The 18,685-nt window shown below is 44.8% G+C and overlaps 3 protein-coding genes across 4 annotated transcripts in view; all 3 read left to right on the plus strand.

Moving 5' to 3' along the window:
* Nucleotides 1-78: 78 nt before the first annotated feature.
* On the plus strand, nt 79-4,219 carry LOC111069665 (zinc transporter foi). Its single transcript, XM_022359816.2, has 5 exons — nt 79-720; nt 788-1,160; nt 1,228-1,397; nt 1,466-2,512; nt 2,581-4,219. The coding sequence occupies exons 1-5, from the start codon at nt 301-303 to the stop codon at nt 2,749-2,751; spliced, it is 2,181 nt and encodes a 726-aa protein (XP_022215508.2). The 5' UTR covers nt 79-300; the 3' UTR covers nt 2,752-4,219.
* Nucleotides 4,220-4,569: 350 nt separating this feature from the next.
* Nucleotides 4,570-7,447, plus strand: LOC111069666 (protein ERGIC-53). The gene is made up of 5 exons (XM_022359819.2): nt 4,570-4,814; nt 5,008-5,726; nt 5,846-6,336; nt 6,400-6,528; nt 6,596-7,447. Exons 1-5 carry the CDS (start codon nt 4,631-4,633, stop codon nt 6,630-6,632), a joined length of 1,560 nt encoding a protein of 519 aa, XP_022215511.2. The 5' UTR covers nt 4,570-4,630; the 3' UTR covers nt 6,633-7,447.
* A 10,095-nt stretch (nt 7,448-17,542) lies between these two features.
* LOC111069685 (talin-2) overlaps nt 17,543-18,685 on the plus strand; it is a 32,268-nt gene continuing 31,125 nt past the window's right edge. Inside the window, exon 1 of one of the 2 annotated variants that reach the window (XM_041594850.1) lies at nt 17,543-17,762. The gene's annotated coding sequence lies outside the window, so the exon portion shown is untranslated. The remainder of the gene's footprint in view (nt 17,763-18,685) is intronic. The other variant, XM_022359847.2, reaches the window with a different exon arrangement.

Here is an 18,685-nt window from a genome sequence, read left to right on the forward strand (position 1 = left end):
ACATGTAAACAGTTCGATTTTTGTGTTGGTTGTTCTGATGTGTTTTTTCATTGACTAATCCCTCCCTACTCTGTTCCATTGCAGATCCAAACTCAGAACTGAGCCCGTGAATTGATGATTGACTGATTGATTGATCAACTGACTGAATATATCTAATGATTGCTGGGCAGTAAACCGCAACAGCCGAAAACGAATCAGCATCAGAATCATCCGCAACTATATTGAGCATTTGTTCGTTTGAGCCAGAGAGAAGAACAAGAAGAAGAAGCAGAAGAAGAAGGGGAATAAGCGGCCGAGAAGATGGCGCGTCACATAATGGCCGTTTGTGTGGTCTGCCTCCTGTGTGCCCATCGCCTGCACTGCCAGGATCATGTGGAGAGCCTGCTCGCAGGCGCCACCGTGCGGCACAGCCAGGAGCAGCTAAATGCGCGCGTCTACACCAGTCTCTCCAGTCCCTCCAGTGAAACCACCGATCAGAGACAGCAACTAGCTATCGACGATACCCAGAATTACAGCACAAGTCCGCCCTCGAGAAGAGACAAGCGGCATGCGGAGCATGGCCCCAGCCATGGCCATGGCCATTCCGAGCCACATGTCCCGCAGCTCACCAAGTACTTTCTCGACAAGCTGATGGCCGAGCAGGAGGCGATGGACAGCAGTGGCTTCAACAGTTTCCTGCAGCAGATAAACCTGCCCTCGATGGTCTCCAGCGAGGGAACCGTAAGTCAAGCATGAACTCTTTATTTGTGGATGCCACCATTAATTTCTCCTCCCCTCCTTTACGCAGTGCGTGCCTGCTAGTCGCCTGGTGCAACATGTCCAGCCCCACGATCTCTCCCATCACAGTCACAGCCACAGCCATAGCGAGGAGTCGGAAGGAGAGGAGCTCCAGCTAAAGAACTGCACCCTGGGCAACAATGGCACCAACTCCAACATTGTATGCCCACCCCTGCTGCCACACAACAGCAGCAGCAGCAGCTCCCAACATATGCCAGAGGAACCCGCAAACTATACACTCAGCGAACGAGATATGCTCCATCTGTGTCCTGTGCTGCTGCACGAACTGAGGGCACAGACCGGAGGCTGCATAGAGCTGGATGTGCTGGACGAGATCGATAGCACGGAGAAGTTGCTGGTCGGGGAAAAGGATATGTTCTACGGTGCGTTAAATCTGCTGTCTACTGTCTGCTGTCTGTTTTGCTTATTTCTTTGAATTTCCATTTGCAGTGTGGGTCTATGCCTTCATTTCGGTGTTTGCCTGCGGCATCCTCGGCCTGGTCGGGGTGGCCATCATACCCTTTATGGGCTCCCGGTATTACAAGCACATAATCCAGTATCTGGTGTCGTTGGCCGTGGGCACAATGACAGGCGATGCATTGCTCCACTTACTGCCGCATGTGAGTAGCAAGGGATATTTGTCCTTCTTGTGTGATTTATAATTTCTGTGATTCTCTTTGTATGACAGTCGCTGGCTGGACAGGATGAGCGAGGCATGATCATGAAGGGCTTGGGCTGCCTGGGCGGCATCATCTTCTTCTACATAACAGAGCATGCGCTGACGATGATCTCCGAGTGGCGGAAGAGCGTGGAGAAGAAGGAGACCAAGAAGCCATCGCGTGCGAAGGTGATGCGCGATCCGGACTCGTCGGTGAACAACTCCGTGGCGGGGGACAAGATCTGCAAGCAGAAGTACAGCTCCTATCCGTACTGCTACGATGAGATTACGATGAACAACAAGCAGAGCGAGTGGATGCATCTGCCCGGTGACGGTGTGGCTGCCTCTGCGGCAGGAGCAGGCGGCGATGCGGCGTCCGCCTCTGAGATACGCAATGGACTCTCCGATCACGATGGCTCCAGTGAAATGGCAGCAGCCGCAGAGTCGCTGCTCTCCACGCTGCACACAAACTGCGTGGAGATGAACCACCACAACCACAATCACAAGCATAACAACCACCAGCAGCAGCAGCAGCAGCATCAGGAGGCGCAGGATAACAATACCATTGTCACGGATCTGGATGGGAATGCCGTGTATGCCGCCTCGAACAGCAACAAGGTGGCGGATGGTGGCAAGGACGGCAAGAACGATCATGTGACAGTCATTCTAAGGGAGCACGAGTCATCGCATCATGGCCACAGCCATCGGCATGGGCACGTCCATTCGCCGCCAGAGACGCTGAGCGCCGTGGCCTGGATGATCATCATGGGCGATGGGCTGCATAACTTCACCGATGGCATGGCCATTGGAGCGGCATTCGCCGAGAATATTGCCGGTGGCTTTTCCACCTCGCTCGCCGTCTTCTGTCACGAGCTGCCCCACGAGCTGGGCGACTTTGCCATTCTGATGAAGGCGGGCATGTCTGTGAAATCGGCTGTGTACTACAATCTGTTGACGGGTGTCCTCAGCTTCATTGGCATGATCTTTGGCATTGCCTTTGGCCAGTCGCAGGATGTGGCCCAATGGATGTTTGCCGTAGCAGCGGGTCTCTTTATATACATTGCCCTGGTCGATATGGTATGTCAAGCGATCTCCCTTTAAGCTTTACATCTACAGCTACTTATTACTTTGTTTCCTGCTTATAGATGCCTGAGATATCGGCCTCACACAAGTCCCTGGCCCAGTTCCTGCTGCAGATACTGGGCATGCTCAGTGGCGTGGGAATCATGCTGATTATTGCCCTCTTCGAGGGCGATCTGATGAACGTATTTGGCACCGCGCCGCCCAGTGCCGCCCACCATCAGCACGTGCATTAGAGCGAGTAGCCAGTGGCAAGTAGGGAGGGGAGCAACCAACCACCAACCAGCAACTACCAACCGCAGCGAATCTTATAGCGTAGCGTATTATGTGAATTGCAGCGAATTTTGTGTATTAACTGCATTTTTTTTTGCTTTCCGTCAGGTCTAGGATTTTTGGTTTCAATTATTATTTGTTTAATTTTTTGTTACACCTTGCACATATATACACACACCACACACACACACATACAGCTAGATCAACAGGTTATCAATTATAAAAAGAAAAAAGGCATTTGTTATCCAGTTTTTGAAACACCCACAAACAGGCAACAGGCAACATGCAGCATGCCACATGCAATGCGGTTCATTTTTGTTCCTAACTTTTGCTACAAAACTGAAAAGGAGAGAAAACATTTACAGAGAATAGAGCGGAGAATGTATGGGCCTTGCGCTGGAGCACGGACCCACCGATTACTGATTACTGCTACACTAAAACGGAAACGGAAACAGAACCTTAACACTTACGAAACATACGATTGTAGGATATATATATATATGTATACATATACACTGGTACTATATGCATACACACATATGTACACCATATGCATGGGTACATATAGTTTTTTTTGTATTTTGTAGTAGTCTAGGGTGCGCACGAGACGTTTACTTTACGCGAGTTTAACACACATTCTGTAAGCAAAATGTCAGCGATTACTTAAAGATTTCGAAGCTACATGTTATCTACATTTGGAGATCGAGCCAACCCCCCACCCATTTAAGTTTAATTTATTATCGTATTTGTAATACATTTCAAACGAAAACTATTCTAAATGCACGCTCATACATAATTTTGCCAACTCTCCTGAAACGAAATTTCGTTTAATTATGATTTATTTTTGTAATAAAACAAATCGGAAATATATAATTGCATTGCCCTTATTTTATGGTTTAATTTTGCTTTGATTTTGTATGTTTAATTTGCGCACACAAACTAACACGAAACGAAAGTGATTGTGATTCAAAATGAGTAACTAAACATTTGTAAAATGTTGCGACTTTGATGAGGAAACAAACACCCCACACCCCAAAAACCACACACCATACACCACATCCCCCCCCCCACATACACAGATCTGAAAACGAAACTACGAGTATCACTTTAACTGAGCAACTAACAATATTTTCTAAAAAGCCCACACACTATATGCTAAAGAGGCAGTAAAACCTATAGATATACCATACACTTAGCTGTAAGCTCACTGAAAACTACGAAGAATGGAAATCAAAGGATGCGGAGAACTTTGGAGAAATTGATGTAAAATTACTTTGGTGATATCAAGCAAAAGGCAATTGAAACGACTAAACGAAATAAGTTTACAATAATATTAATTAAACAAATATAAATGTATGTGTGTCGTGTAAGTGTGCACCAGCACACGCAAATTGGAGCGTATTTTGCTACATTTAAGTTTACCTTAAACACTTTTTAAATTATCAAATAAATGTTTTTCCACCTCAACTTCGTAAACAAAATGTGTGTGCAAAGCAGTTCGAATTTAGCGGGCAGGCAGTCGATCTATCGATGAGACACAAATGTATCGGTCAAAGGTATCGAAGTAGCCCTGGCTCTGATTTGTTTTATATGCTTTGGCCGTTTTTGTTTAAACCTTGTTTTATAAATAATACAATAGAAATGAGTCCTGTAAGTTAGCCCAATCTTGTGGAAAATTGTTTAAATAGAGCGGTGCTAAGTTTGCTAAAATCGTTTTTTCCTCGGTATATTTTGACAGTGACAGGTATATTTCGGTATTTTTCGGACTGTCAGGCGGTATATTATATTGATAACTCCGCGGTCACACTGTCCCCATTGCCGCTGTCAAAATAAAATTGTAAGATGCTGCCAACATTTTTCAAATTCCTGGCCATTTTCTGCATCTTTGCTAAACAAACGTATGCGACGACCAACCTGAGTCCAGGGGCCGTTGGCGTGCACCGTCGATTCGAGTACAAGTACTCGTTCAAGCCGCCGTATTTGGCTCAGAAGGACGGAACCGTACCATTCTGGGAGTACGGGGGAAGTAAGTAGAAGAGCTCCACGTCAGTTGTTTTGGCCCATTCGCCGCTGCCAGCGAGTGCGAGCGAGATGGCGATGGCCCGAACTGGCTGCTGCCAAGCTGCAAAGTGGACACGCAGGCACTTTGTTTTAATTTAAATTTAGCCCCACACGGCCACCTGGACACCACGATTACAACTTGTTGCTTTGATTTTCAGATGCCATTGCCAGCTCTGAGAGTGTGCGTGTGGCACCGTCGCTGCGTTCGCAGAAGGGCGCCATCTGGACCAAAACGCCGACCAACTTCGACTGGTGGGATGTGGAGATTGTGTTCCGTGTGACGGGACGTGGCCGCATCGGAGCCGATGGTCTGGCCTTCTGGTACACCACCGAGAAGGGAGACTACAATGGGCCCGTGTTCGGCTCATCGGACCGCTGGAATGGTCTGGGCATCATCTTCGATTCCTTCGACAACGACAACAAGCACAACAATCCCTACATCAGTGCGGTAGTCAACGATGGGACCAAGCAGTACGACCATACCAACGATGGAACGACGCAGATGCTGAGCGGTTGCCTCAGGGATTTCCGTAACAAGCCCTTCCCCACCCGGGCGCGCATCGAATACTACAATAACGTGCTCACCGTCCTCATCCACAACGGCATGACCAACAACAACGACGACTACGAGCTGTGCATGCGTTCCGATGGGGTGAATCTGCCCAAGAACGGCTACTTCGGTCTCTCGGCCGCCACCGGCGGCCTGGCCGATGATCACGATGTGTTCCACTTCCTCACCACTTCCCTGCACGCTGCTGGCCAGGTCCAGGAGCCCCAGAAGGTGGACAACCAGGAAAAGCTGACGGCGGAGTACAACGAGTATCAGGATAAGCTGGAGAAGCAGAAGCTGGAGTACAAGAAGGATCATCCGAACGAGGTGCGTGCTGCCACGACAACAACTAATAGAGACATCCGCCCAGCGGCTTATCTGTTCCATTGAAACGCCATAATCTGTTCGCTGAATTAATCGCTTTCGTTTGCCTCTCCCTCTTCTAGCACAAAGACGAGGAGGACTGGGAGGAGTTCTACGAGTCGGAGAACCAGCGCGAGCTGCGTCAAATCTGGCAGGGACAGAGCCAAATTGCCGAACATCTGCGCGAGCTGTCCCGCAAAGTGGATGAGATTATTGGACGCCAGGAGAACACGCTAACGCTGGTCTCCCGCGGCCTGGCAGCCAACGCCGGACAGGCCCTGCCGCCACCAGCCGCTGGCGGTGTGCCCCAGCAGCAATTGTCTGGCGGCGGTGTGGTCAGCCGATCCGATGTGGATTTACTGCTAACCAATCAGAATGTGCTGCTCAGCTCCATACGGGAGATACGGCAACTGGTGGGCGATATCAATGTGCGCACTGATAACATTCAGACAAATCAGAAGCACGCGCCCACAGCCCAGATCCAGTCCACCGGCTACGATGTACAAACGCTCATAGCCGAGATGCGTGACGGCATGAATCAGGTCAAGCAGGGCATCTCCCATGTGGGACAAAAGTGAGTTTGGTTGCCCACTGAATGATCTTTTGGTGCTCAACTTCCGTTTACGTTTCTTTGCAGACTGCAATCTGCGCCCCAGGCCGGAGCGCAGGTGGCCAACTGTCCCACTGGCAGCTGTGTGGGCGTCACATTGTTCCTAAGTGTAACCGTTGTGCAATTGCTGCTAGTATTTATCTATAATATATTCAAGTGAGTAACAGATCTGGAAAATCTGCCATTAACATTTGCTAACTAACTTTTGGGTTATCCTTTGCAGGAACCGCAGTGAGGCGCAGGCGAAAAAGTTCTACTAGGCCAACAAATGCTAAAAACGAACACCACACGGAACCACACACACACACACACACACACACACACCTGACTAGGCGCAACTAAATTTAGTGAAAATGATTTACTTAAGACTACAGCGTAGAGTGCTCAACAATTATGCATCCAGCTGGTGTGCAATTGTTTCGTTTTTGTATTGTGTTTAACGAATATTGATTGGATTAGTCAGGTGCCGGAACGTAATGGAAGCCATTAATTACTTAAACTGAAACTTTAACTGAAGAATGAACAAGAAATCTGAACAACAATGCAGTCGCCCTCATGACAATGCCCAAGCAATACAAAACCGATCGAAGAAGCCACAAGACAAACCTTTATACCCCCATTTACCCCACTCCCCACTAGAACATAGTCTGATGAAGATTTTTTCTATTTGTTGTCTAGCAGGGCAAGTCGAAAGCCAATCTATTCTCAACGCTGCATATCATCATGTGTGTGCAGGCATTTCTTAAAAAACAAACAAAAAAAAAATCACATAAAAATTGAAAAAAATTCTATATAAAATATATGTATGAAATGATTCCGTAAATGTAGCTAATTTTCGTTTATAATTTAATGTGAGTGCTGGAACGGCAACAGAAATATTTCCAATTTCCAGGAGAATAAGCAGCCAGCTTTTTTGTTGTTATTTAGCCTGAAAGTGAATTTATGTAAGAATTATAATAATGTTTGATGGATGGAACGAACTTCTCTCTCTCTCTGCTCACTTAAGTTTTTGTTCTTTTCATGAAGGTTTTTATACTGAATAATACTAATTAATATACAATACTTACTGATAAATTATGTATGTACGAGTATGATTACAAATGGAAGTCAAGTGGGTGTTGTTTTTATAGAACGGCATACGAGTGTGAGCAAAGTGTGTTGTCCATTCCATTCCACTCTCGATAGAAATGTTTAAAATGAAAATTAAAAATAAAAAAATCCATTTATAGAAAGAGATCAATTCAGCGAAACTTTATCCTTCAAAAAAACTTTATCTACTTTTCTTTCAGTTTTTCTGCCTTATTTTTATATTCCTGGGAATGTCTGCGCTAGCATAAACTGTAAGCCCCCCGTCCAACATCGATGAGAATGCGGCAAAAATGGCGCCACTTGGTCGCCAAGTGCGTGGGGCACGGCACGGGCAGGGGGTGAGCGAGTTCTGGTGAACTTTGGCCATAAAATGTAACTGCCATTGGTGGCATTGTGGGCACACAGTCCTATGTGGTTTGGGTGCCATTCTCCTTCTCCCTCCTCTACTGGTTAAAAAAAAAAACAGTCAGGAATATACAGCCAAAGATAAATGGACAGAAGCCAACGGCAGTCATGGGCCATGTTATAAATTCAGTCCAGGATTGGGGCTTGGGGTTGGGGATCTGTAGCTGAGTCGAGAGTGTGGTTGGATGGTCGGAAGCTGGCCACAGGCACATGGCCCATCCGTTTATGTAAACCAGAGGCTTCTTATGTACTGGCCAGAACTTCCAGTGCGCAGGAGCAGGAGCAGGACCCGTACCAGTACCAGTCCACACGGCGCACACCAGTCGCAAATGGCTGGTGCAAGGGTAGGAGACGCGGATGGAACTGTGTGGTGGCGGGGGCAGTGGAACGGCTATTAACATTTTATAACAGCCAATCGGAGTAAGGCTCACAGGGTTAGAAAATGGTTTCGTTTAGCTTTGGGGAATGGGTAGTTATACACTGAGGGAATATTCTTATAGTTTAGATGTGTGATAGATAGATACGGTTAGATAGGAGACAGCTCCAATTAATAATTATATCTATAGAGTCTTATAAAAAGTGATTTCTTCTTAATACTAAAAGATCTTTATTGCTTGTCAAGTAAATAATTAAAAATAAATACTATTGCTTGTGAAAAAGCCCCAACAAAAAGAGAAAATGCTTATAACGTGATGTAAAATATTAAATTAATTTTAATCACCTTTTTTCTGAACAGTTGTGTGGTTTTTATTGTTGAAAGTTTAAATAGTTCTATACAGACTGTGGAGATGTATAGTATAACTATATGTAAGGGGATATATGTAGCTAAAATGATGCGATACTCGTACACTCAATTCGTTGTATAGCTACTTCAATGGATAGAATATACCTTTTAGAGATAGATATTCTGTAAGCAAACTAAGTTAATCGATTTCATAGTCGTTTATCTATAGATGAGTTAAATGTGCTTTTAATCATTGATTGAGCAAACTGGAAACATTTTAGAGTGATTTTATATTCTCTCTTTTTATTGTTTTACATAGAAATCTGTTTTTCTTAAACTTTGATCTAATATTATCGATATTTGAATTGCAATGCCCTGAAACATTCTTGAATACATACATGTACATATATTAACATGTATATCTATGGAAATATAAATTGGTAAATTTCTATATTTTATTCCAATCCATTTAAGTTATCAACCAGTTCGATTACGAGTGTGTACCCGTGTGTATTCACCCCCGAAACAGATCTAAAATATTTTTAAATATAATCCATATTGCATATTTACACATCTGTGGAGTTTCAGAGTTCGCCACAATCCAATCCATTAGTAAATGAAATTCATAAATCGCTACCGGAATCCCCGCTCTGCTCTCATTCTCCTCTCCTCCCCCTCTCCTTCCCTAAAATCCATAAACCAACAAAACCGACGACAGTTTGAAACATTTGGCAAACATTTGCAAAAAAAAAAAGGGAAAAGGGGAATGGAAATCAAAGTCAAAGTGGTTACAATGTAACGGGGTGGCTGTGGATCATCGTACAAGTATGAGGATATGCGTTGTAGCTGTAGCTGTTTCTGTGTTGACATATCCCTCGCCCATGTCCTGCCACATCCCCCTTCAAAGAGAAGGAGGAGCAAAGCACACTACTGGCAGCGTGACAAATGTTGCGCAAACAAATGGATTACATTGGGCAATGGGCAATCCGCGTCCATCGCATCCCATCCGTCGCCAGACAATGAATCATAAATTTCCATAACTGTCATCCGATCTGGGCAGATTTCTTCTGTATTCCTGCTCCTCAATAAGGAAGCAAATTAGCCATCACAGGATTACAGAGTTCAGAACGACAAAACTTTTGTTGCGAATCCCTAAATTGAATTTTTGCCTCGTAATTTGCTAATGATCCGAACAGAGCTTACGGAGTGGAGTTCTTGGGGGTAGAGTTTTATAATCGACAAAGATTAAGAAGCTATTTTTGGGCAGGGTTCTGAAATCAGCAGAGAGATATGGCTCCTAAAAGATGGTGAATTTCATTGAAATTAGCTTGGCTTTTTCCACTATGCAGATCCTTGGAATGATGCCCAATGCCTTGGACTGTGAACTTTAAGAAACTCGAGGGCTTCGAGGGCATTACCACAGGCCAATTACTTAAATTCTCAATACTCCTCGCTGTACCACAAGGCGAGAGAAGGCCTCTGCTTCAGCCACGGTGGACGGACTTTGAGTTAGGAATAAGATTATGCCATTTAGCAGCCGAGAAAGATCATTCGAGCGGGATTATAATCGCAATATCCCAGGTAAAATCCTTCAAAGAGTTTTTACAATTTCGCTCTAAAATATCTTATAAATGAATAGATGATGCATGATACTTTTGGGCATATATCCCCAGGAATATCAGCTAAAATATACATATTTCTGGGCTAGTTACGGCAATATCATCTATGAGTTTTTATATTATATTCTGATAGTAAATATATACTTATTTCTATTATCAATTTGAGCATACTTTTGGGATATTTTTGAGCATATAAACACCCCAGTATGGATAAGCCAATGGGAATAAATTCTCAAAGTTATAGTAATTTGAAATCAAACAAGATGTATACTAAAGATACAAAGTACATACTATATACAATTTATTCATAGATTAAAAAAAGATTTGAAAAATTAAAAATTAATAGTAGCAAAGTATCTTTTCCTGGCATTAGGTTTCTCTTGCTCCAACAAAGCAGGTTACGACTTAAAGACATAATTAAAACTAAATTCCCGAATGTTACCCCCTTTTAGAGCAGAGCAAAACCAAAATCATTACAGCTGCCGAATAGATTCCGGTAGAATTTCCCTAGGAAAGGAAAGTCTCCCCAGTGCGAATGTGGATGGAGAGGGAAGGGAACAATGGATGCGAGTCTTCCATTCGCATATTATTTGTGTGTTTGTGCAACTGCTTTAGTTTCTGCGATGCCATTAAGTCGCGGGCCAGGCCAGAGAATGACAATGGATAGTCCATTAGACACAAGTCACAATTCCATTGAAGCATGAGCCACTCTCCTCCATTCAGTAGTTGTGTGCATCCTGCATCCAGCATCCAGCATCCTGCATCCTTCACTGCATCTAAATCGTGCACCCCTTTGTGAATGTTTTTCTGCGAGTAACCAGAACAAACGTCGACATTGGGATAATATTTTGCGCTTTTTGGTATGACGAATCCACATGTCATACATGAATCGAATGGCCATATAGCCCCTCCCCCCGTACCCCCGCCACACATCCGTTTAGCGGGCAATCAAGCGTGTAGGGCAATTCAATAAGGAGAGGAAAGAGGAGAATGGATGGGAATGGAAATGGTATTGATAGGGGTGGGGTGAAGAACTTGGAGAACTTTATCAACACCCATGTCGGCATTAGTTTTGTTTACAAACTTTGCCCGTTGCCTTTTTGACAGTTTTCGGGGTTTTGGGGTGGACGTGGCACTGGCACCCCCCAGACAACCAGACAGCCAGGCAGCCAGGCAGCCAGACAGACCGAGCGAGAGAGTCAGAGTCAATTCCCTGCCCCTTACCCACGTGCGATCCCTTTGAGGGGTGGATTTGTTGCTTGGATTTTTATTTATGAGCACTTAAATCGAAGCGCAAACTAAAATTGCACATTGCATCTACATAAATATGCAATTGCGGGCGGGCATGTGAAAATGTTTCCCGCTGATAAATGATGACTAAAAATTATATATAGAAAAAAAAAATACTGGGAAACATTTTCTGAGTACTCTCACTCCATTTCCATTTCCATCTGCATCACATCGCATCCCATCCCATCGCATCCCTCATTGTGGCGTCACCCCATCAGGGATACTGTACTGCTGAGATGACAGCTCCCGATAATGGTGACATCAATTTGAAACTCAATTGAGCTCAAGCTTCTTCATCGGGCGGGGTCTCTGGCTGCTCTTCCTCTTCCCCTTCCCCATCCCATTCCCCGTTAAATGCTGCCGCGCTATCAGTGCCGTTTATCGTCGAGCACTCCCTGACTGGGTGCGACAAGTCAGCGAATTGGAAAGCGCACGAGGAATGAACTTTTTTTTGTGTTGTTTCCTCCATCCTTTAGCTAAACCTCTGCGCTATGCTCTGTGGTGGACCCATCTCCCAGCCGCCTCGCCTCATCGCTGGGGCGTTGCGAGCTGTTTACATGTTTAATGTTTGCTTAATTGCTGGCCCCTTGCCCTTGCCCCTGGCCCTTTCCCTCAGACAGATGACAGAGCTCGGATAAGGGAAATCGTCTACTAAATCTTGGCATGTGAGTGCTTCCAAAAAAAATACATGCAACATTGTTTTAGACGGGGCGGGAATTCTAGTACATGTTTTTGTAGACAAGTTTTGGAGAAGTCAGTTCGAGGTTGAGCAAAACCATTTGCTGGACGAGTGGCATAAAGGGATGCACAGATTGAGATTTCGGAAATATCTTCGAACTTTAATCTATTAAAGATTCCCCGAGAGAGTCCCGCTCATTTTGTTGTAAAAATAGTTTGAATTTTACTTCCATATATTTGTAAATATGGAAATGGTTAAGCTATCGAAGGTCCTTTAGGATCAAATGGTCCCCTAAGAGTGGTACTACATGAAGAGAAACAGAAATAATTCTTATAGAGTTCCACTTTCTACAGAAGCCCTGTCATAAGTCGGAAAAAGATTCTTCGTTCATGTTCAAAAAATAATAAATATTATTAAAACTCTTGGAAAGGATTTCCCTTTCTGAGGGTAGGATTAATAGTCATCTAATGATCATCCAATACCAGCTCTGAATGCCAATGGAATGGAACTGCTATAGAAAATGGGATTTCCTCAGCTGTTCTTCGAAGCCCTTTCGGAATATATGTTTATCCCATGATTTTAATAACTTTTTCTTAACTTTAATCATTAAAACATAATAGAAATGGAAGCTTAGACCCACATAAATTATCCAAAAACTAACTAGAAACTCCAACTAATGCAAGAGTCGAACAGTTCCAACAATTTCCATGCCATAAATAAGTTTATGCCTCAATTCGAATCTATATCAATAAAATCTATCAATAAATGAGCAAAATAAATGCGAAATTTTAAGTTGTTTATGTGCCACAACTGGCAGCTGGAAAACCCAACCCCTGCCGGGCCAGCAACTCCTCCACTTGATGGGCAGGAACTGTAAACTGAATCAACCTCAACCTCAAACATGGCCATTAGGACACACGGCCATGTCGCTGCTTGCCCTGGCCGGGATAAATACTCCATTGGACTGTTGAGTCATTAAACAATTTACACAGCCATAAATTTACGCAATTTACTTAGTGAGCAAACACACAGGCTGCAGGATAACCCCGGCAATAAAAAATACCCCTGCACGGTTCACGGCAATGAAGAGAATGGAGAGACGATAGACGAGACGCGAGAGAGAAGCATTAACACATCTGTCCAGATACAAAGTGCCTTGGCTGCCCATCCGCCTGAGCGATTAACTTTTTGCATCCTTCATGCTTCGCCAACTCCTGCCTCGCCCAGCCACTGCCCCTGCCACAGCCGCAGCCCCAATCATGATTATCATCTTCATCTGGAGCAAGGACAGCCATCGCCCACGCTTGGGCAGGATGTAGATTTTCAGGATTGCCGCCGCTGCCTGTTCCAAATTTTAATGAAATTGTCATCAATTAAAATTTGCTCTCTTCCATGACCATGCCCCCACACACGACAATGACAATGACCCACCCACCCACAGTCGTCCTGCAGTCTGTCGCCATGCTCCTCCTCCTCCTCCTGCCCCCTTCCAAATTTCTGCTCCTTTTTTACGAGCGAAACGTCCATCCGGAGAGTTCTTTGGGCTTAGCCCGGCAGTGTCGTGGATCGGTTATGACTTTGTCGTGGCCCGTGCCTCGTGCCTGGGATCGGTCGCAGCTATAAAAATAATTTGTGGCCAAAAATGCTCAACCCCCCCAGCCTCTCGGTTCAAGGGGTAAGAGCGTGCCAAGGGACTGCGACTGGGATTCTGACGGCTGTCGGCAATTTGTAGTCGTTTGCTTGTTTTTCCAGCCGCCTCTTAATGGGTTTTCATAAATTTTTATTGTTCTCAATATAAGTTTTTTTTATTCTCGCCTATTTTGTTTGTGTGTGGCATGCAAATGTCTTTTTGTAGTGCCTTCGAATTCGCCGGGGAAGTGTTTCGGCACTGAATCCCTGGAAATAGTCGCTGTAAAAAGGGTATTTGTACACCGAACATTACCATTAGAACCCCGAAGAAGATAAATATATGGAGTCTCTCATGATTTGGGTCTGAAATTTCAATAATTTTGAATAAAGTTTTCGTATATTTTGCCATCATTAAAACTACCATCGAAAACGGCCCTTGAATACGATCTCCTCACGCCTCATAAATATTCCCCTTTGCCTTATCTCTCTCTCTTCTGTCTACAAGTTTTTCTCGTTGTGAAACGGCACATAAAATATTTAATTTATTAATTATAATTCCAGATTTGTATGGCTTCGCTGCAGAACATTGCAGCCGCAATTAGAAACCAAAAACCTAGAGAGAGAGAGAGAGCTGGAAATAGGAAAACTATCAACCAAATTGGAGGGCAATAAATCTCCGAAAAACCCGTCTAAATTTTGGTTGATAAAATGCCGAAATTATCACAGCTTCTGGGCGGAAGATATATGACCCCGAGGAGGCAAAGGCACTCACAGAGAGTTAACCCATTAGCCAACCGGAAGATCGTTCAATTAGTGTCCAGCTATGGACAATGCTGCTGCTGCTGCTGCTGCTGCTGCTGGTCAGTCCCAAGTGGGTCACTCGAAAAAGGATTCGAAAGGGACTCTGCTCTCGCGCTCGGCTTTTTGTGACGACATAAATCTTGACTTGGCACCGGAACTAAAGCAATGACGCAGCAGGAGCACACAGGGAGCAGGCACATGTCGATGGGTTTTCTGGCCAACAGCCAGTCATAACAACGGCGTGGCGTGGCATGGCGTTGCGTGGCGTGTGTGTCCCATTCCCCATTCCATTCCGAGATTTATCTATCCAGCAAGGGGTGACTACATACATGCATATCTGTGTGCCTCTATTTGTTGCAGGGTATCGAATGCCGGATGGGCAAAGCGACAGGCGTTCGATTGAAATTAATTGAATTTGTGCACAGCCCAAAGCCAAGTCCAGGACTCAATCGTCTTGACTCTGTGTGTAAGGAGGCGGGGCAGGACTCGGTATGAAAGGACGCGGGGGACGCGCTTGTTTCCTGTTTATGCTCGAGATGTTTTTCCAGCATAAATTACGCGCATAAACATATCTCTAGCTGTATCTGTAGCTGTATCTGTATCTGTAGCTGGATATCTATGATATGCCTGACAATAAGCAAAGGGGAAGAGCAGCACAAAAACAGCAACATTAAATTTATTTTTATTTCGCCCAAAAATCAACCCCAAACGAAAAGGCGGACCCCCACAAAAATCCAAGCGCTATATGCGGTCCGTTGGTTTCTCTCAAGTCATGAATTTTTCTTGTATATTTTTATGATTTTATGTATTACCCAGCCAAGAAGTTGTTTTTGCACTCGTAGTTTTTGTTTTTGCCCACTAGATTGACATCGGGGGGGCTGGGGGTGGGTGGGCTATAACTTATGGTCGTCCGGTCGTCTCTTTTCAATCGCCCAGAATCATGCCGGAAATGATGATCGTACGGAAAGGCAGACAAATTTATCAAAATGTTCGCCCTTAAGCCCTGGCCATCATTAATCACGCTTAGTCTTTTGATTTCCCCACTTAAAAACACAAATCTGCTGCCTCTTTAAGTTGTTTTTAAATTGCCTGCTGGCTTGCAGTAGATTTTTAAACATGGCGCGCGCTCTCTCTCCACCCACGCTCTAGGGTTGCCAGAGAGCATGGGTGTGCACTTAACAGCGCTGTTAACAACAGACGGTATATTTTGTCGATAAGTACGCGGTCACACTGTTCTACGACGAATTTTTTGTCAAGTGTTGGTTTTATTTACACAATTTTATAACTCTTTAAGCGCGCTTTTTCCAGTTATTCTGTAAGTTAACAACAATTAAGTGTGCCTACTGTGATATGCAATGGTGGTGAGCCCAGTGCCAGTGCGGGGGGCGGTCAAATAAGCGTGTGTAAATTCAGCTGCGACGGCGGCAGCGGCCCCCGACAAGCATCGTATCTTTGTGGCGCTTGTTGTTGTTGCTGCTGTTGCCTGGCTTGTGGGGTGTGGGGTGTGGGTGTGCTGTGCTCCTCTTGCGTGGAGCCACCCCCCAGAGGCAGCTCCCAAAATGCCGCCTGTTTATGATGGTCACGCGAATTTGGTCACCATTCCAACGACTGGGACTGGGACGCGACGCCTACGCCCGCAGCTGGAACGTGTGTCTGTGTGTGCCTGTGTGTGTGCGTACGCGTTTATGCTAATTAAATGCAACTTCCAGTCCTGGAAGAGCAGAGAAAAAAACGAAATATAATTCAATTAAGGCAAAAGTTCTCTCCCTGAAACGACTTTTTCCTGTGGACGGCCTGGAGGGGCGCTCTTATCAATTCAACTTCTTTATCGCCTTTGATTGAAAAGCCAGTCGGCCAGAGAGAGATGGCAAGAGGGGGTGAGAGCATTCCAGACGATAAGATTAGTGCGACAATGCGGCAGGCAACTTCTTGACTCGAAGAATCCACTGATTGACACAGCTGCATGCCCCCTACCCGTACCCATGCCATCCAGACAGTGTTTGCAAATTGTTTTCAAGTTAATTATGAAATTTAACCCTCACTCTATTGTATCATGCAGCCTGCCCTGTCTGTCGGTCCAACCCCCGGCTCGTGCGGGCCTCCTGCTGTTCAAAAAGATTTCACTTTTTAACACAATTGTTTCAACCGCCGGCTGGCTGACTGGCTGGGAGATCAATTGTGTCCAATAATTGGGCCTAATTGAGAGAGAGAGAGAGAGAGGGAGAGGGAGAGGCGAATAATAACCCGTTCGTTCCGCTTCATTTGTTTACGCACTTTTCACTCGAGTCATTCATACTGCTTCCCATTGCTGCCATCATTGGCGCCAATTTGCTTAACTAATACTTTTTCTGGGAAACTTCCAATGAGTAAGCTGCCACTTCCACTTTCCCGCTTCCGTTGGCTCTTGGCCGGAGGTTGTGTAAAACAAAAGAGTGGGAGAGAGAGAAGGGAAAGAAACAAACAACCATTCAAAGAAGATTAGTCATCGAGTGATAGGAGGAGGCAGGCAACCCACTGGCACGGGTCCATCACCTTGTTCGTCTCCCACTCTTTCCCCCCAGTTACCTTCCGTTTCATAGTTTGTTTTGTTTACATTTGTCTGCCGCCCGTCTCTCTCTCCCGCTCTCTTCGAGCAACGATCAACGAAGAGCAACAGGCGGAGGGAGAGAGAGAGAGAGAGAGCCGCGGCAGGTGCTCTCTCTGATTAGAAGCACGCTGCTGCTGCTGTCTCGCTGCCTCCCCCACCACAAGCTGTTGCTGTGTAGGCACCCCATGCTCTCTCTCTCTCTCTCTCTCGTTTTTCTGTGGCGCCCTCAACTGTTGCTCCCACTTTTGTTTGGCTCTTTGCTCCCTCCAACTGTTGCTTCTCTCTTGAGCCGCCTGCGTTCGGCGCACGGTGGGGGCCTCAGTTGAGTTGAGTTTTACCCGTCGTCGGTGCCGGATCGTTGTCGAACAAGTGCCGTGGCCGATATCGCTATATGTAAAAATCCATATATATATATATACATATCCAATCAAACATATATGCATATATCGCATTGCGTATCGCCCATTTACGTGTTTGTCTTTATATACGAAAAAGAGCCATATAATCAACAAAAAGTGTAAAGCTTAATTGTGAAAAATAGCGGATAATAAAAGCAAATAAAAAAAGGTATAAAAAGAATCGCCAAATGTTCGATAAGTGTACATGAGTGCATTTGTGTGTGTGTGTGTGTTTGTTTGTTAGTGCGGCGTGACATATGGTGTTATTTTTACGCCAGCCACAGGAATATAAATATATATTTGTATATATCTTTGTATATATGCCATAAATAAGCAAATAAATTGTGACATTAGCCAACGACCTTTCCAATCGATTTGGTTACTCTTGCCCTACGCCTGCGCAACGTCTGGAAGAACCCTTCTACTCATTGGAAGCATCATCTGTATATCTCTGAATACTCACATATGTGTGCTGTGCCTGTGTGTGTGTGCTTCCAAAAGTTTTAAAAACAACCAGAAAATTACCTCATCGCTCTGCCCGAAACGTAGACGTCGACGTCTGACGCTGTCTGCCCCTGACTTTATGCTTATACTCACTCGTACAACGTACAAACAGACCTCGTACATATATTTCATTCTATATTTCTTGTTTGCCTAGCAGAAGCAGCAGCAGAAACAGCAGCAGCTGGCAGCCACCTTCTTCCCTTTCCTCCCCTCCTCTATGAGTCCAGTATGCTTAAATAAAAACTATCATCAAGATACATACTCTCAGATTTGTTTTGCATTTGTAAGTAGATTTATTGTTTTTATACCCTGGAAATGAAATGGGGTTGCTACAGCTACAGTAGGAGATATGGAAAGAAATTTAGATGTGGGAAGGAGAACCCATAGGAGAGAGATAACTATTCAATTCTGTCACTATTGTTTGCTCCATTCCATTATTCTATTACATGAACAAATTAACAGGTATTCGATAGTCGAATACCCCTCATACGGAACATTCCTACTTATTTCTACCCCCCTCTGCTGTTCTCTCTTCTTCGTATGTTTGATTACCTTTTCAATTTCTCGCGTTTGCCTTCAATTTTTGTT

The sequence above is a fragment of the Drosophila obscura genome, unplaced genomic scaffold (genome assembly GCF_018151105.1).
Source record: "Drosophila obscura isolate BZ-5 IFL unplaced genomic scaffold, ASM1815110v1 contig_1, whole genome shotgun sequence".
Classification (NCBI taxonomy): domain Eukaryota; kingdom Metazoa; phylum Arthropoda; class Insecta; order Diptera; family Drosophilidae; genus Drosophila; species Drosophila obscura.